This window comes from Leuresthes tenuis, unplaced genomic scaffold (genome assembly GCF_036924035.1).
Source record: "Leuresthes tenuis unplaced genomic scaffold, fLeuTen1.0.hap1 SCAF_19, whole genome shotgun sequence".
Lineage (NCBI taxonomy): Eukaryota > Metazoa > Chordata > Actinopteri > Atheriniformes > Atherinopsidae > Leuresthes > Leuresthes tenuis.
Genome location: NW_027325373.1, coordinates 15,811,759 through 15,829,630, shown reverse-complemented (window position 1 = coordinate 15,829,630; position 17,872 = coordinate 15,811,759). Strand labels below are relative to the sequence as shown.

At 41.9% G+C, this 17,872-nt stretch overlaps 2 protein-coding genes across 3 annotated transcripts in view; one reads left to right on the top strand and one right to left on the bottom strand.

Annotated features, from left to right (window-relative positions):
- The window catches only part of mtrex (Mtr4 exosome RNA helicase), a 17,872-nt gene extending 11,595 nt beyond the window's left edge, over positions 1–6,277 (top strand). The window contains exons 18-27 of the mRNA XM_072372426.1: positions 64–132; positions 214–339; positions 422–532; positions 642–830; positions 2,152–2,315; positions 3,521–3,626; positions 4,657–4,713; positions 4,799–4,961; positions 5,262–5,366; positions 5,927–6,277. Of these exons, the coding sequence (XP_072228527.1) occupies positions 64–132; positions 214–339; positions 422–532; positions 642–830; positions 2,152–2,315; positions 3,521–3,626; positions 4,657–4,713; positions 4,799–4,961; positions 5,262–5,366; positions 5,927–5,979 (1,143 nt within the window). The 3' untranslated portion in view covers positions 5,980–6,277. The remainder of the gene's footprint in view (positions 1–63; positions 133–213; positions 340–421; positions 533–641; positions 831–2,151; positions 2,316–3,520; positions 3,627–4,656; positions 4,714–4,798; positions 4,962–5,261; positions 5,367–5,926) is intronic.
- On the bottom strand, positions 6,263–17,872 carry plpp1a (phospholipid phosphatase 1a). 2 transcript variants are annotated; one of them, XM_072372439.1, is made up of 7 exons: positions 17,732–17,872; positions 17,477–17,641; positions 14,660–14,814; positions 11,462–11,742; positions 8,771–8,828; positions 7,396–7,572; positions 6,263–7,221 (listed from the first exon to the last, which is right to left on the bottom strand). In XM_072372439.1, the coding sequence occupies exons 2-7, from the start codon at positions 17,532–17,534 to the stop codon at positions 7,102–7,104; spliced, it is 849 nt and encodes a 282-aa protein (XP_072228540.1). In that variant the 5' UTR covers positions 17,535–17,641; positions 17,732–17,872; the 3' UTR covers positions 6,263–7,101. The 2 variants fall into 2 exon arrangements, with proteins under 2 accessions (XP_072228540.1, XP_072228539.1); XM_072372438.1 differs by lacking the exons at positions 14,660–14,814; positions 17,732–17,872 and adding an exon at positions 13,055–13,206 and having other exon boundaries at positions 17,477–17,633.

The following is a 17,872-nucleotide window of genomic DNA, read 5'->3' as shown; positions in this document are numbered from 1 at the left end:
TTTGACAAGAATTACACATTTTCATATGTCGCAAAGACTGAACTCTTTGCTTTGATGCAACAGGTAAAAAATGAGGATGCTGACTTTGGCTGGGGAGTTGTTGTAAACTTTTGCAAGAAGTCTAATGTGAAGGTAGGTTTATTTAATTTTGTCCGACGTACAGTAATTCATCAGAATGTTGCTGTGAATAATCCCCCTTTTCCCCCCACTTAGGCCAGTACAGAGTTTGAGCCGCTGTATGTGGTGGAAGTTTTGCTCCACTGCAGTAAAGACAGTGTAAAAAACTCTGCAACTGAGGCTGCTAAACCTGCCACACCAGGGGAGACTGGAGAGATGCAGGTTGGTCAAACGAGCATCAAAACACGTTTGCATCACTGCCATAAATATTACTGTAATCACAGTGAGTCGATTTTCTGTGCAGGTGGTTCCCATAATGCTCCATCTGCTCACTTCAATCAGCTCAGTCCGTCTTTACATCCCCAAAGACCTGAGGCCTTTTGATAACAGGCAGCTCATGCTCAAGTCCATTCAGGTACAAACAGCAGCCGTCTAGGAAAAACGGAAGATATTGAACCGTTAACAGAAATTCTCAGGAAATCTTTTTTTTTTTTCCCCTCTCCACCGATGATTTTTGTCCTCAGGAGGTGCATAAACGTTTCCCAGATGGCATTCCTTTACTCGATCCCGTTGATGACATGGGCATCAAAGACTCTGGACTGAAGAAGGTTATTCAGAAGGTGGAGGCCTTCGAGCACCGAATGTACACCCACCCACTGCACAGTGACCCCAACTTGGAATCTGTCTATTCGCTCTGCGAGAAAAAGGCTCTGGTGAGAAACATGTGTTCCTGAGACTTAAATGTCAAACCTCAGGCAGCCCTGTTAAATGTCTGAAAGCCAGCTTTTAAACAGCAGTCTAGTTTTGTTGCTACTGAAATATTTAAGCTAGCTATTTATTTACATGAGTTATGCTTTGTTGATTACAATCGATGACCTTTTTTTGTCTCCAGGTTTCCACTTCTGCTTTTATTTTGTATAGTCATACAGACAAACGCAGGAAGAAACAGTGAATAATCTGCAGTCATAGGTCAAAGGTGTAGCTTAAGAGACACACTTCAGCTGCAGGTCACCACTCGCCCTGTAATTGTGGAGAAACAAGCGATATACAAAGTTACAATCTACACGGCAGCTCTGCCTGACCTTATTTCAGCATGTGACAATATTAATAAACATAGCTGCAAATTGTGATTGCAGTTCTGCGACTCGCTGAGTAGTGTTCACCACGTCAGGGTAACTTCGGCCACTGCTGGCACCAGAGGTCCTAACTGAAAGTTGTCAGAGCAACAGCACAAAATGAAAATGACCCGTGCAGCACATTCATGTGTTTCCTTCCTTGACTGCATTGAACAACGAAGCAGGCAATTTATTTAGATAGATTTACCTCTGTATAGTCATAAAGGGAAGTAGCAGGACAATTTGCACAAATGATACATTTCTTTCTTTGGTTATGACTTTTGTGAAGTGCTGAATGGTCCAGTTTGAACTGGCCTTACTTTGTTTGTTTGGAGGAGCAAGAGTTCAACTCCTTTCTCTGTTAACAGCTCTGCAATCCCTGGTTTTAACTGAAACCGCAGTAGTGATGTGATACTTTCCTTATTTGCTTAGCAGAGCTGGTAACTCCAACTAATCCATTACGTCGTACCAAAACACAAAATGGCTAATAAAGACGTTCATTTTGACACCGTGTAGACCAAAGCTTTTGCTCTGTGTGCTTTTGTGATAATTTTCTCTACCGGTTGACACGCAGCCATGAATTCAGAGAAACTAAGCTATGATTCGCTGTTTCTTGTCTCGAGTGAAAACCCCCCAGTGCTTAAATCTTTGTGTGTATTTGCATTTTTGGCCTGGGACTGTGTGTTTTGTAATTGCAGTGGGTAATGGATACTGTTGGTGCAAGATAAGCACGAACCATCTGTTGCAATCTTTCCTTCAAGATTCCTCTTCATCACTATGACAGTTACAGTACTGTTTGAGATTATCTCATGCAGAAAACAGCTGGTAGTTATCACACAGCGTCGTGTGCTTGTAACGGGTTTTTCTGGAAACCCTGGAAGAGTTTGACAATACAATACACGTGTCTCCGTTGTTTTAGATCGCGGCAGATGTTCGAACCGCCAAACAAGAGCTGAAGAAAGCTCGGACCGTCCTGCAAATGGACGAGCTGAAGTGCCGCAAGAGGGTTCTGCGCAGACTCGGCTTCGCCAGTCCCTCCGATGTCATCGAGATGAAAGGGCGCGTCGCTTGTGAAATCAGCAGGTAGGGATGAGCGGAGCACGCAGGATTTGGGACTGAGTGGCATTGCGCTGTAAGCGACTTTGCAGTCATTGCTCTCCAGAACATCTCTGAGTGAAATATGAAACCACACGGACCTGCAACATGCACGGGGGAATGTGTGTAAAAATGGTGAAGTTTAACTGTTTCTAAACATTAGTGCAACCACTTTGGAGGCTGTGGAGCTCAGGAATCAACAGAAACTATCTTCAGGCTTCACAAGCTCTTCCCTTATAACCATAATAATGTCATTTTTAGAAGTGATAGTTTAAGTTGAGTCCCGATCTCACCCATTGGCCCTGAGGGATGTGATCAAAACTAAGATTTAAAAATGCACTTTTAATGAAGTGTTGGTTTTTTTTTATGTTGTTTTTCTTATTTTATTGTCGTAACACCTGATTACAGACGTAATTCCATCATGGCACAGATCATGCCCTTTGAGTCAACATTTATTGCACGCTTATGGAAGGGTTTACAAGTGTGGTTTCACCACAGTAATGACAGCTCGTCTGGCGCTTTCGTTGGCAGCCTGGTTTCTTGCATTTCTTGCATAGGTTGAAATACTGAACTTTGAGTTTTCTGTGTGCGGTGTAGTTTTGAGCAGATCTGAGTCGTCAGGGCACAAGGTTTTATAATTTAGAAACCGTTTCATTACAGTGTTTGTGTGGCTTTTTATTGTTGCTTCTCTGCTGGTTCCACTTCCTCCAGTGCAGCAAAAAACAATTCCAGCTTTTGTCCAATCAGATTTTTACCTGAGCTGTTTCCTAAATAAAATGATCTGCCCTGAGGCCTGCAGAAGTCCTGTAGAAACAAGTGTTAACAGCATTCTTGACTGTTTAAACCAGTCAGATTTTAAGTTGGTCATATCAGGTGTATTCTTGAACAGCTTCCATCTGTTTATTGTCTAAATGATCAGCCAGCACCCCACACAGTGTTGTTTTTTTCACAGTTGCTCCTTAGATTTTTCTTTTTAAATGTTCATTTAGCGTTTTCATTTGAACACTGATGGAAAAGAAATGGGAGCATATGTTCTCACTTTAAATCTTGGTGTAACGGAACGCCGGATCCCATCTATCCTTAGTTGCTCCAACACTCGCACCACATTTCCTCTGGTTACTGTTTTAATAGAAGAATGAATAAGTGTGTATCCTGTTTGATAAAGTTTTCACGCTGTGCACAAATCTTTCCAGTGCTGATGAGCTCCTGCTGACAGATATGGTGTTTAACGGGCTCTTCAACAACCTGACGGCTGAACAAGCCACCGCCCTGCTGTCCTGCTTCGTCTTCCAGGAGAACGTATGAACAAAAACACACAAACACTCACAAGTCCTTTAATTCTTTGGACAAACTTTCCCAAACATAAACATCTGATTGTCATTCCCACACATGTGGCCTCTTTGTCTGCTTTGAAAGCAAAACAGTAACTTGAGTTTGACTTGTATAGAGAAGCCTGTTAGTACAGCGAGGCAGTCCAGCATCAGAAGTTGGACTGTTTCTCAGGCTTTACCTCAGTTCAGTCCTCCCAACGGGGAAAAAAAAAAAGGACTAAACTCAGTCGTGTCTCCCACTTTTCCTCAAATGCTTCGTCAGTGGAGGAACGATGGCGAGCAGCCGTCCTGTTTGTAACACAAGAGCCGTGCTGCTGTGTGTGTGGACAGCTGCCGTCTGTCATTAAGGACCACCTGCTGCGAGTTTATTTTCAGATGATGGCACACCCCATTCAATTATTTGCACATATATTCTCCAACTCTTATGATGATTACATTGCAATGCTCTGTAAATGACTCATCCTGTGGTCTAATTGAGGACCGAGAGGGAATAATTAAGCTTTTATTGTTTCTGCTTTTAATTTTGCAGTGAAATGAAATCAGTTAAATACTGTTTGGTGCCCATGTTTGCGACAGAGGCCTGTTTTGATCAGTCAAATCTTGCAGAACAGTCTGCGGTGCGCCGTAGATCAAACACATGGTGGGACTCGGCTTTATAATTTGTTCTGTGGCTAAGAAAAAAAAAAGGTTGTGGCGAGCTCTGACAGTTTTGTCTAGTTGTTTTTTTTGTTTGTTTTTAAAAGTCGCAGGTTTTAAGACTTTTGGACACATTTTTAAACAAAGCTACAGGTTCCAGTTGGTTTAAAGGCTAATGAGAGGAAGCTCTCGAGGCTGTGAAAATATTTATCAGCCAAATCTCTGCTTTCACAGTCCGCTCGCTGTCAATGTAAAACAACTGACTGCTGGAGTTGCCGGACCTTTTTAATGCGGTGTAAAGCCGATAACAAATTTAGTTCTTTGTGCTTTCTGACTGTTAATGAAATCATTCCAACCTCCAGGCCAGCGAGATGCCGAAACTAACTGAACAACTGGCTGCTCCGCTCAGACAGATGCAGGTGAGCTGATGGAATCTCAAACTGTCACCAGTCGGTTGAATATAGTGGTGAACAATGTGAATAATTCTGTTGTTGTTGCATTCAGGAGTGTGCAAAGCGCATTGCCAAAGTGTCTGCAGATGCCAAGCTGGAGGTGGACGAGGAGACGTATCTAAACCAGTTTAAACCCCACCTGATGGATGTGGTGTATGCCTGGGCCAACGGGGCCACGTTTGCTCAGATCTGCAAAATGACAGATGTCTTTGAAGGTCCGTGTGTTAACTTAAGATTTCTTCACTATCCGATTTGTGTCTATTCATTCTCCAAATAGTTAGTGTGCCGTCAGTGAGCTCACCTGTTAGATACTGGATGATGTCATGGCAAGGAAGTAAATCTGAGCTGGGGAAACTTGAGGGAGGATTCTGAGCTTGTGTGCGTTTTGTCAACAGTGACAGGATTGCGAAGCTTCCAGAATGTTTCAGTAGTGTTGATTTGACCTGAAACTGACCCTTTTTTCTGTTTTCATTCAAATGTCGCACATACCACACTGTCTTTGTCTGTTTGTGTAGGAAGCATCATCCGCTGCATGCGCCGTCTGGAGGAAGTACTGCGACAGATGTGCTCTGCAGCCAAAGCCATTGGCAACACTGAGCTGGAGAACAAGTTTGCAGAAGGTAAAAAGCATATATTGTTGAAGCTGGGATGATTAGTTGCCTGATCTTTCTTTCATTTAGATACAATAACAGCAGAGATAAGTAAATTATCGGCTCACAATACCACTAAATCTAATCTGCAAATGTTATTCTCACATTATTAATAACTACAAATCAAAGAAAAAAGGGGGTAGAGGTTCAGTTTTAATGCAGATGTGTGCACATAATTTAGAATGTAAATGTATAACATTTTGAAAACATTTCCAAAGTAAAGTGATGCAAATATGGTTAAAAAAAGTGCATAAAAACTATCCAAACCCATTATCAGTCTTAAACATTTTAACTGTGTGCACAAGAGGAAGAGGAATGGCTTTAACTTGGCTTTTGTCACCTAATCTTTAATCCCGCAGCACGTAGCCTCATAAATAACAGCTCTCCTTGTCTTCACGTCATCTACCTGGGCTTTATTTGGACAGCAAAGTGTATTTCAGGATGACGCCCTGAACCCAGCATGCCTGTTTAGAAATGTGTGACCGTAAGGGTAAATGAATAATTTCCTTATTTATCTTTTGTGTCTGCAGGAATAACGAAGATCAAGAGAGATATCATCTTTGCTGCTAGTCTCTATTTATAGTGTCGTCCCCCCCCCTCCTTCTGTTAGAACATTTTGCAGTTTATTCCCAGGTTGACTTTCAATTTGAAAAATTCACTTTCTTAATCTTATCTAAACTTTAATGTCCTGTTTATTTTAATGTTGAATGCATGAATGTGGCAAGTAAACAGCTGGGTTTTATTTAGCTTACATAGGCAAAGTGGTGCATAATACGCTTATACAAACACATTTCATGAGTAAAATGGCTTTATTTTCCTTATTTTAGACATTTGTACATATTTGTTACATTGTTTTTCAATAAACCTTTTCTTAAAACATACAGATTATACAAAAGCACACAGTTGTCTATTCTTTTGTTTACATTAGAAACACAGGAAGCTGTGATAGCAGCTGCAGCTCCAAAGGCAACACAGGACTTAAACCGACTAATCTGCAACACTAACCAAACATGATGGGTCAGACAGCTGGAGAGCAAGACAGCAGTGGCCCGGAGTCAGCACTTCCAGATGTTTTAGGATCTGCTTTAGGATCAGCTTTGTTCTGCAGCACGTTCGAGTCAGGAGACACAGTCCTTCCTGTTTTAACTAGCCCTTTGATTAACACTGGCCCGAAGGCACAAACGTTTAAAAGGCTCAATTCTGAGTGCTGGAGACATAAAACTGACCCCAAACCAGTTCCTTGAGTATGCTGACTCCAGGTCAGGAGAAGCAATAAGCAGGGTTACATTCACAGGTTTCCAACCCTCTTTCCCAGCAGTGGTCAGACCCTCAAGTGTGTGCATACCGGTAAGTCCTCCCACCGCCTCAGTAGATCATGCTAAATGATTGCAGTCCTTTCAGAATTTGTAGCTCCTAACTTCGATCTTTGTCAGTCTCTTCAGTGGGCCGGGCAGGTCGTCTCACCACTTCCCCTCCTCATGGAGGATTGGTCGACAGGACAGTAACTTACATATAGTCTTGAAATGTGGATAGGCCTTAAGTGGTTTATAGAGTTCCTTTAGTTCAGCTTACTTGAAATATAATCCGGTAGTTCACACTGGATGTCCATGCAGGGTATCAAAGGAGAATTTGCATGAGATGAAAGGTTTGAAAAGCTTGGATCCTGGGTGGTGTTTGGACAGTGCGGCAGCCTCTGCCGCTAAGCTTAGTTGGGACTCTCAAAGTGGTTTCCATTTGTCGGCGTCTCTTGCAGAGTTGTGTGAGGGATGTCTACTTCTTTACGGGAATCTTCGTGTGGCTTAAAAAAGTCGGACACAAAGAAGACCTGCAGGACACACAATTTAAAAACAAGCTTTATAGTTTACTCCAATGCAACCTCTCAAAGTTAGCAGCCTTATTTCTGGTTCCGTTTGTAAGCGATTACTGGCAAACTGACTTGTTCCAACTTATTTTAGGTCAAGTTCACTTTAAGTGAAAGCATGATTAGCACAGCGCTTACCACCAGCAGAGCCATCAGTGCACCCTGCAGCAGACCCATCAGCACGTCGCTCCAGTGATGTTTGTAATCGGACACCCGTGACAATCCTGTGTACACCGAGGCAGCGATCAGGAAGAACTGTATGGTGGGCCTCAGCAGCCGCGCCCACTTTACCTGGAGTCGAGCCTGCAGGTAGAGCTGAGAAAGACAGAATGTGCTTTTAAAAACATGGATCAGCAGTCACTGGCTGTATGAATATAATTACTGTGGCGGGTAGAACTGAAGTGGTTGAGGAAAAAAAAAAAAAGGCTGCAGATAACTCTGCACAACTATCATAAAGGAAAATGTTTGGCACCCTTCCCTTAGTACTTCTGATAAAATAATCAGTGTGACGCAGGCTGCTGTTAAAAAGGTGCTAAATACCACACTATCTGAAGCAGAATAACCTGAACATTGTGTTTTACATCATAAACCAGACAGTCATTTGTTTGTGTTGAAAACAGGGCGAGTTCCTTTGTTATTTGCATCAAGGATACAAAGCTTAACCTTTACCCACACCAATGGTTTGTCCCTTTTTTGCGCTTTGTCCTTGATGCTAATGTTTAAGGTGGTTGTTGCTCACGTTTTAAGTTCCACTCCTCTCAGGGGGAATGGTGCTTATTGCTGGAATGAGGACTTTGTCCCCGTGTCTATTTATATCCGTGTCTACTGAATGAATCAGCAGCTCAAAGTTCATCCGGGCTGTGCAGTAAAACGGCTCAGAACAATCAAAACAAAGTGTCAAAAGGTTATCAAAAAGGTGTTCTTGAAGAACTATAGATTAAGACTTTGGTAAATATTATCTCCTGTATTTTTGCATTAAACTACAGCCGGGAAACCACTAGATTAGCATCGATGATAATCATTATTACCTCTAGTCTATTAGATGAACAGTCAGTAAGTCACAAGTAAGTTTCAGTGGCTCCTGGAACAATGCAACAGAAATTCAAATGTATAGCGATTGGACAGGAAAACCCTGTTCTGAAGGCTGTGGCAAGTGAAACTTACAATCAGCACATCTAAAAGACTGTTTCCAATGCTTGTGTTGAGCTTATCAGATTGACTGGTAGCCTCACATTTGCTGGCTTTACATGCAAAAACCAACAAGCCATGGCTTAAATGGAGTTATAGGAACACTAATGCACCGCCCTGAAACGTTCCAAAGGCAAACTTCTCATAAACCACTGAATTTACATTTCAGCTTTTGGTTTCTAGATTAAAACACTGGACAGAGTCAGGGTAGCGCTTCCCCATTTTTATTCTTAGCAATAAGCTAACTTGAGCTCTTCCCAGTTTCCTGTTTCCCTGTTTCAGTACAAATGGAAAGGCTCAGCGTGAAGTTGGTCGAGGTACTTACAGCGAGGAACAGCATGCAGTACATGGAGAAAGACGAGTGGCCGGAGTAGAAGGACAGCCTGCAACAGAAAGAGAGACGAGAGTGAGACTCAACATTTGGCTTAGCGCTTCATCAGTTCAAAGTTTTTAAACAAATGAGAGGACGAAGAGACTTTCTGGTGTTGATGTACTTCTCAATATCAGGATCAGTCAGTGAGTCCTGGCACACCTCTACTTGTTTGATGCTTCATCTTTTAAGAGAAGCGACACCTGAGAGGGAAGTTTAGGTCAACAGCAGCCAGCTGCTCTCCCTAACCGCCCTGCACTCCACCTGCTTCACTTCCCGTTTAGAACAACTATCATTTCATAGCAACAGCTAAATGCATACATGCACAAACTCCGATTAATATCAATCCAAACTGGGTGGATACAGTCGTGCTATTCTGCTCCTCTCGCGCTTTGGGAAGTGTCAGAAGTTTCACCGTTGTAATTCAGAAGTCTGAACAGAAAAGTGGACCAACAACCGGCTCCTTGGCCCAAGAGGCACATTAGCTGTTGTACATGCAGGCGAGTCAAAGAAGCATCTTCACTGTACAAAGACACAGAACAGTCGATGTGCTGAATGAGCTTGTTTAACTGTAGCGTCAGAGTTTTTGTTGACAATCCACTGCCCAAAGACATACTGAATAAAACGAGTTAAGCTAACAATCCTTGATCTATCACCAACACTTAATCAACTGCCAGTATTTTCAGCACCAGCAGTGATTTTTGAGTCAACACCTCGGCTGACAGAACTGGCCTCTGCAACAAAACCCCGCTGGAAAATGCAATAACGCTGACCTGGCATTAAAACTGCATGACTGAAGAACCCTGTGAGTCACGCTTGTTGGTCATTCGAGGTATCCCCCAGGACTGTTTCTTCCAGAGACACCCTCTATAAAATAAAGCGGTTTGTTCGCAGTAAGGCTAAGTGAAAAGTGTTAGACTGTAGACCTCGTCTCTCCTGCTGAAGTTATACTAAGCTGAATGGGAGTCATGTTACTGTAAGAGGATGCTGGGCAGGCCACCCTGACCTGCTTTCTTCTTCTCCTGCTGGACTTTGATAGGGCTATAAGCATTTAGCAGACCATCTCAAACACACACACACACACACAGCAGCTGGAAATATGCAACCTGACATCAATCTTAAAAGCTTTGGATATCTGCCTCAAATCAACAGATTTTTCTTTTGGACTGCTGATAAAGGTTTGCCGCCTTCACCACATAAAAAAAAAAAAAAAAAAAAAAAAAAAAAGTCTGCAGATAAGTAATGGAGTTCCAGGAAATATCAACAATCACATACCACACCCATGTAAGTGTACAAGAAAGAAAATGGACAAAGCAAAGGTTAAGTGTAAATAGAACAAAGCAAAAAGGCCTTCACGTCCCGTATTAAAACCTACACTCTTATTACTCCTCTGTGGTTATGCCTACATCAGAATGAGAAGAGGAAATCCTCTCCTCCCATCATTCTTCCCTCTGCTATGAGCTGATAACAGACAGACCTAAATGAAAACATGCTTTACATTCTTGCATTATTACTCAATCTGAGTATCGTGTGCTGGAACTGGTTTGCATCCATTACCTACCGAAAAGCAAATGTTGCACCGAAAACATCCTTCAAAAACTCTCACTACGCCAACAGATCTTTCATAAAGATTAGCTCATTATTTTGAAGACCGTTAGTTCAGCCCTGCGAGTTCAGATCACGTGCTCCCTCAGACCATTATGGTCGCCGACTGCCAGAGTCATGGCAACAACATGTTTATCTCTTACAAGAGAAAATTAAAACTCGATTTATTGTGATCAGACTGAACAAAGGAAATAATGAGACCATTGTTCAAAGGTTGCTTAGTAACACACACGACCCTTTGCCCCATGTACTTACAACATGGAGCAGGTTACAAAACAGCACAGAGGTTCAGGGATTTTTTTTTTTTTTTTTTAACCCAGATTTAAATAATCGCTCAGGGAAAACCCTTATTCTCTCACTCTTACTCATGCGGTGCGTGATCTTCAGTTAAGTCATAACTCTAACCTAACACTTTTCTTGTCTGTACTGAACATGCTGAGTAATCCAAGCCAAGACAGGACAAATGAAGGGAAATCTTGAATTAAGAAACTCATCTAATCTCATTTCCTGTCGCTGCTCATTAGTCTTAACCAGTGATGAAGATGACCTTCCCCTCACCCCAACAAGACTATGTTGTGAATTTTCTTTATTTAGATTGATTTTTTTGGAAGTCAGGAGTTTAGAGCCATGTGTCTTACGCAACCCCATACTTAGCCAGAGTCCTTTTTATAACCAACACATGAGCAAAAGCCAGTTGAGATCACCCTTGATCTCTTTCAGGAATCTCTTGAGGTGATCTTTGCAGGACGCCCACTCAAAGGCAAAGTAGCAGCAGTCCTGAATTCCCTCCATTTAGAGGTGGCAACTCTTATTTTGGTTTGATGAACACCCATAAAAGGTTCTTCAGAAATGCTTTAGTAGCATTTTCAAGCTTTGTGCGTCTCTAATGCTTTTTCCTGAACTGAGCAGACTGTCAGTAACTTTGCATGCTGACAGTTTGGACAGACAATAAGACCACATACCATCTAAAGGGTTCACAATTTCCTGTTGGATCAACTGGATGAATATAAATAATGATATACATTTATGATATACACATACCTGCCCTCATTGACCATCGTTGGGTTTCCACTGCAAGTAAAGTCCTCGATATAAGCCCCTGATGAGCAGTTGATGCTGTCCCAGTTAGGTTTGCACACATCCAGGAAGTGGGGCCTGAGCCGGCCGATTGAATACTTGGCGATGTCTGTCAGAGACTGACTCATCGCCGCACCGAAAAGAAAGGTACCAATGGCTTTGTAAACACAGGCAACATAGCTGCCGAAGGACGACTTGGATTTGAGGCGGTTCAGATAAACTAAAAGGCACTCGCCAATGACCATCTGCAAGGGGAGGAAAGGATAGAGTTAGAGGTTTGGATAGGAATATAAGAAAATGGTAACATTTTAATTAAAATGAACAACAGCATAATTCCAAATCTTAATATCACACACACAGGGATGAAAATAATAAATTGTATACAGATAAATGATGAGAAGAGTCATTGGTCTACACAATCAATAACCAGATTAACAGCTTTCTTATCATGAAGACTGGAAATAACTAGTTTGGTTCTAGTTTGATATCCAAGACGGTTTCTGTATTGATTAACAGGATAATTTTTGTTAACATTGGACAAAGCCAGGGAGGCTGTTTTACTTCTTCCACTTTATCTCAAGCTAATCCATTCATCTCATAACTGCAGCTTCATATCTAATGTAGTGAAATGAGTTTCACATGCAATTCTCTATTATAAAGCAAATACTACCAAGAATCTAATTGGAGCAAAGCTCATTCAATTACACAGGCACAGTTCCTGAGTTTCATCGTTTTAAGGAATAATCTTGAACAAAGGAGGAATGTCCACTTAATATAATTAAGGTTTAAAATTAAAACATGCTTCAGGTTCGTACATGTGTGTATTTGAGCTTGTGAGGACAAGCTCAAAAATCAAATCGGCACTAAATGAGTGACTCATGTTGTGGTTTAAGTGTTTGAATGTGTTTTGGAACATCGTGAGAAGGGCTTGAACTCTTAACATACAAGAGGACAGGTTTATATTAATATCCATCCCATGATGTGGAGAATTTTCAAAAGGAACTTAAATAGATGCGTTGTTAAAGGGGTTTTATATTCATTTGTGTCAATTACAAAGATGTTGTCAAAGTATAAAATGGAACCTAGTTGTCAGCTTTATGAAGAAAATCTAGACTAGAAGCCCCCGCCCACTTAAAAAAAAAAAAAAAGGTACAGCATCTTTTTTCAGTCCATTCAGTAGCAACTGGCTAAAATTCTTGAAGAGTTTCACATCTGCCATCCATATCTGATGTCTTTCTGTAAACTGTTGCTGCAGCTGCAAATTCATTTAGGACGGATAAGATTCTCAACAAAAGTCTAAGTCCTTCCGTTTTATCTGCATCAGCTGAAGGGGAAAACTTTTCTATACGCCTTGCTGTTAGTTGATGTTAGTGATCGTTAAAAAAGAAGAAGGAAAAAAAAAAAAAGACTTACAACATCACAAAAAAAAAATAGACATGAACGAAGGGAGATGCAAAAGTGGATGACGGTCAACGGAAAGTATGAAAAAGAAGTCGAGTTGAATAACAAAAGTATAGAAGGGAACCGTTAGCAGAAAAAAAAAGCAGATGCACTTACAATGAGTACTGTGAAGGGAATCATAACACCTCCTAACAACTGATAGGAAATGGTCTCCTCTTTAAGGGGGAACTTGATTGTATCGTCATTACAGAAAAAGCCTCGGCGGAAAGGCCGGTGCAGCAAATTGAGTATGGCAAATGGGAGTCCAGCTAGCAGAGAAGCAACGAGAGAGAAAGAAAATACAGGTTATAAGTGTGACCCGGACCACACCTTCCCATCATGCAACAGTGTGTGCCCGTGTAAAGCAGGAGCTGGCAGCCAGGTTAGAGGCTCTCACGAAGCGCTGCATCCTCTGAAGGCGGCAGGGTCCTCGCCAACTTTCAGGAACAATATTAATGGTTTAAGTATTGGCATGGCAACAGACACTTAAATGTTGTTAAAAAAAAAGAAAAAAAGAAGTGTGTTAATGGAAAACAAAGTGTCAAAATAAAAGTTAAAAAAAAAAAAAAACATCACCGACAAGTGCATCTATGAGCTTCTTCTTTGTCCTGAGTAGTGAGGATTGTGTTTCTAGACACTCACATTACACCTTCTCTTCAGCTCAAGTAAAAGAACACTCACTGTTACTTTGTTGTCCGTCTGCAGGGCAAGCACCTCTCATTCAGAGCTAATTCGTTCTCACACCCCCCCCCCCCGAGCTTCTATTAACAGACACAAAACAATGAAATAAACTACTGAGAACCACTAAGATAAAGCAAATTCAGGTTCTGATCACTCATATATCAGAGACTGAATTAAATCACCAACACTACAAAAGTAGCAGCAGGCTGGTACAGACGGACGGATGCAAACACACACTTCCTGCTTCCGTAAGTCTTCATAAACAACCGCTCTGTTCCAAGGAGCATTCCAGCTATTTTGAGGAAGCCGTAGCCTCCATGTCTGTCGCGCTGATTAACAACAGCAATGGAAAGTTCAGACTGAAATAAAACAATTGAATGAAAAGCCCAAAGTCAGAGAAGTTTGGCCTTCATTTGTGTTCCACACTCAGATTAGTAGATTTATTTGTGGTTTGGGCCCGTTCTACTAGTTGTAAGTTTGTGTGATTTGCCGGGCCAAATGTTTATGGGTTTTCATTGACAATTAAAATAATTATTTAGAAAAGAAAAAAAAAAAAACTAAACGCTGACTTACTGGATGACTGGAATAACCATAAACATTTTAAAATGCAAGCTTCGTAATTCCTGCCGCTGTCACATTGTGAGAAACATCCTCAGACAGAACTCATTTAGAATCTTCCTCTATAATGGACTATATTTAGAATCTGCTGTTTGGAAGTGGACATCCTCCTTTGCTTTTAGCACAGTCAACCATCTATTTGAAATGCATTGTGTATTTAGGCTCTGGACATCTGTACTTTAATACGCTGCTTTATCAGTGCCCACAGACCTTTCTCACAGTGGATATTTTGACTACCTGATAACGATGGTCATGGAAGCTTTCCATTCAGGTGTAGCAGGAAAACAGCATGCATCATACCAGAGACAACAGCCCCGGCACACCTTTGGAAAGCGTGCACTACACCAGTTTTCGACAAGTCAACATATTTGCCACGAGACAGGCTGTGTTTGTAAAAACCTGCCATGTGTAACTGCTACTTACGCAGCTAATGGGCAAGGTGAAGCCCACAGTGTAGAGCACCGTGGAGGTGACCGTACTGTGATGAAAAGGGTACTTGATGCTGTCGTCATTACAGAAAAAGCCCCTTTGGTAAGGGCGGATTTTACCCAGGTTAAAGGCTGCCAGAGGCAGACCTCCTGTGAAGGAAGAGATCAGGATGATTACCCACAGGAAGAAGACAGTGGTTTAGGAAAAGAAAAAAAAAAAAAAAAAAAAACGGCAGGCTTTGGGTCTTTCGAGGGAAACGCTAATGTTGCCATTTGCATAAAATGTAAAGACATGCTGCAAATTAATACAAACTAAAAATCCAGGAGTCCAAACAGATGATTCTATGGTCATGAATTTAACTAAAAACAAAACAACAACGTGCTCCCCTTTGATTTTATGCTGTTCTTTTCCCTTTTCCTGACACAAAGCAAAAATTCCGATGAGCTCGTCTTAAAACCTGCTCACTTTATTTTCAAACCTGGGTGGTATTAGTGACCATTTAAGAGGAATTGTCCAAAAATCAACTGCAGTCACCAGATTAATCACAATAAACTAATCATGTCGCCCAGTGCGATGGAGACAACAGTCCAAGTACGGGGAGGGGGGGTGGGGGGGGGGTAAAGTATGTCAGGCTTTACCCTCTGGCAGCACAAGAAATGCTAATCGGATCACTTCATTGCTGGTTGTTCTTTTCATGAGATTACTTCTTTATGGGGAAATGTCTTTCAAGTTGAAACCACAGAAACGGTTCATTATTGAGCTCACTCAAAGAAAACACCAGTGAAATAAGCCCCAAAAACATGTGTTCTAAAGGTAGATATCTGAAAAGTCTGAGCATTATTTGTCTCAGATGCACTAGTGAAAAAAAAGATGAGGCCATAGCACAAGCTTTTATCGTTAGTGTTTTATGTATAGGGAGTGCTTGGCTAATTGCTTTTGACAGTCCAAAGTCTGCTTGTAATGCAGCTGTCATCTCTCTGGCTGCAAGGCCCGTTTAACCCATTGTGTAGCAGAGAAAAGACATTCATTCAGCTGAAAGTCTGGGTCAGTTACTGAGCCGCAATGATGAACAACACGGCAAAAGCAAGAGAACACACACACACACACACAGACATAACAAGTCAAATGAAGATTATAAATGCATTCCCAAACCTCTTTATTTCTGCTTTGTGTGCCGTTTCTGCAGCTGTTGACACCCTGAGCTGTGCCATACTAAGCTGAAGGGCCACAACAGCTGGAAGTGCAAGAAAGTCCAGACAAATACTCTGAAGCCTTTGACACGGCCCACAAGTCAGTCCCCAACTGCAGCAACTTGTTCTCGTCAGTGTAAGTCTGAAGCTTCTCAACACAACCACAAAGACAGAAAAATTCTATGATGAATACACACCTGTTCTTTGACCATTAATACCACTGCCAACTCGCAGTAACTGCAACATAACCAAATAAAATAAGGGCTAAACAACATTAGCTCCTGCTCCTTGCTAATCAAGTACTTAACCTTTGTCTTAAACTTGCATTCATCATGCTAAACTCAGACCGATCCTTCCTACATGCATGCCCACGTTTGACAGCAGTGCTGCAACAGCCACAAAATCCAACGGTTATAATCCAATAGGATGGTTCGTTTATAAGAATAAATCCAATCTGCACACCAAGATTGTTGCGTACAGTTAGACCGCAAGCTTGTTTTTACTGTTAGACTCTCACAGATTGAAGTTCAAGAGCCTTCAAGGTTTAGAAATAAACAGCTTGGCAAAAGAGACATTTTACCTGATGACTCAGCAGTTATGACCTATCAACATGCAGCTGACATGGGTTGAAGGTAAACATTAAAAGATGGACCATTACATCCAGCTGGGTTATAAACCATCCAGTTTTTTTTTCAGTGAGGCAGAATGTGCCGTTTATCTAAATAAACTGACTTTTAAAAAAGGGGAAAAGCTACATCAGTCAGTGTTTCGGGCCAACCAGAGTAAGTCTGCACAAGTACAGCGAGCATCCATAAAACAAATGGCCAAAGAAGTCTATGAGTCATGGTTCAAAGCAATTATAAGCAGATTTTAGAGGCACAAAAACCCCCAGAGACGATATCCGCCCCAGTGAAACAGCACAGCCTTGAAGGCACATTCATTCCAAATGCAAAAACGTGTTAGCGATGGCAAAGAGAAGTGAGTATTTGAATATCTGGCTGTAGGTGGAAGATAATGACTGTACAGTCCACGTTCAGATCCGTGAGGTTCATTTCAGAGCCTCAACAAAGACTGGAGTGGTCACATCTGCCAGGAAACTTGAGACCAAAGCCAGTAAAGCACTCAGTGACAGCTCCTCAGCAGCACCTCAGCTGAACTGTCAAGAAATTCACGTGTTATTAGAGGCTATGATACAGTTCACAGACATTCAAACTGTGTCAGGCTATGAGCCACAGATTATGGAACAATCTATGGAAATATAGTAAAACGAGGAAATATATCCCAGGTTACAAGCTTAGTGTCATTCTGCTTCTCGAGAACCATTTCATGTTGTTGGATTTTAAAAGACCAGAGACTCCAACAACATGAAAACTCGGCCACAATTAGCACTTCAAGGAAAACAACCATTTCACATGGGACATAAGTTATTTGATCAGAAGAATCGCAGGTTAAAATGAAGTCCCAGTGAGGCACACTGTCCTGGACGTTCACCACTCCCTTCACGTGATGGCAAGCAACTAAATACACCAACAGGAGGATTACATCAGCTCACAAATCGGATTTTAATCAGTAAAGCGACAGACTGTCCACAGCAGTGAGTTGAAGGTATTAAAACACATACCCAGAATAAGACAGGCTATGTCAAGCAGGACAAAGGGGATTCCTCTCGCCTCAAACATGTTGTCTCCTCTCCGTCTCCGTCTAGAGTCACTATCTGCTGGTGCGTCCTGCGCCGTAATAAACCTCAGCGGGATGCTCCTCCTCGGGACGTCGTTGCTGCTTCCGACTGAATCAGAGCCGAAATAAACCGTAGCAGCAAATGAGGGGTGGGGGCGAGCACAATAAACGACAACGCCTGAAGTAGGAGAGCAGCTACTTATCAAGAGGATGCGTCTTGCTGTTGTTGATCGTGTTGGGTGGCGGTAAACAACAGCCGAGAGATCCGTGTGAGCTTCATGTTTAATTCGCAGCTGTTCGAGGCTTTTAAAACGAAACAAACGCTCACTCCCGCCGTGAC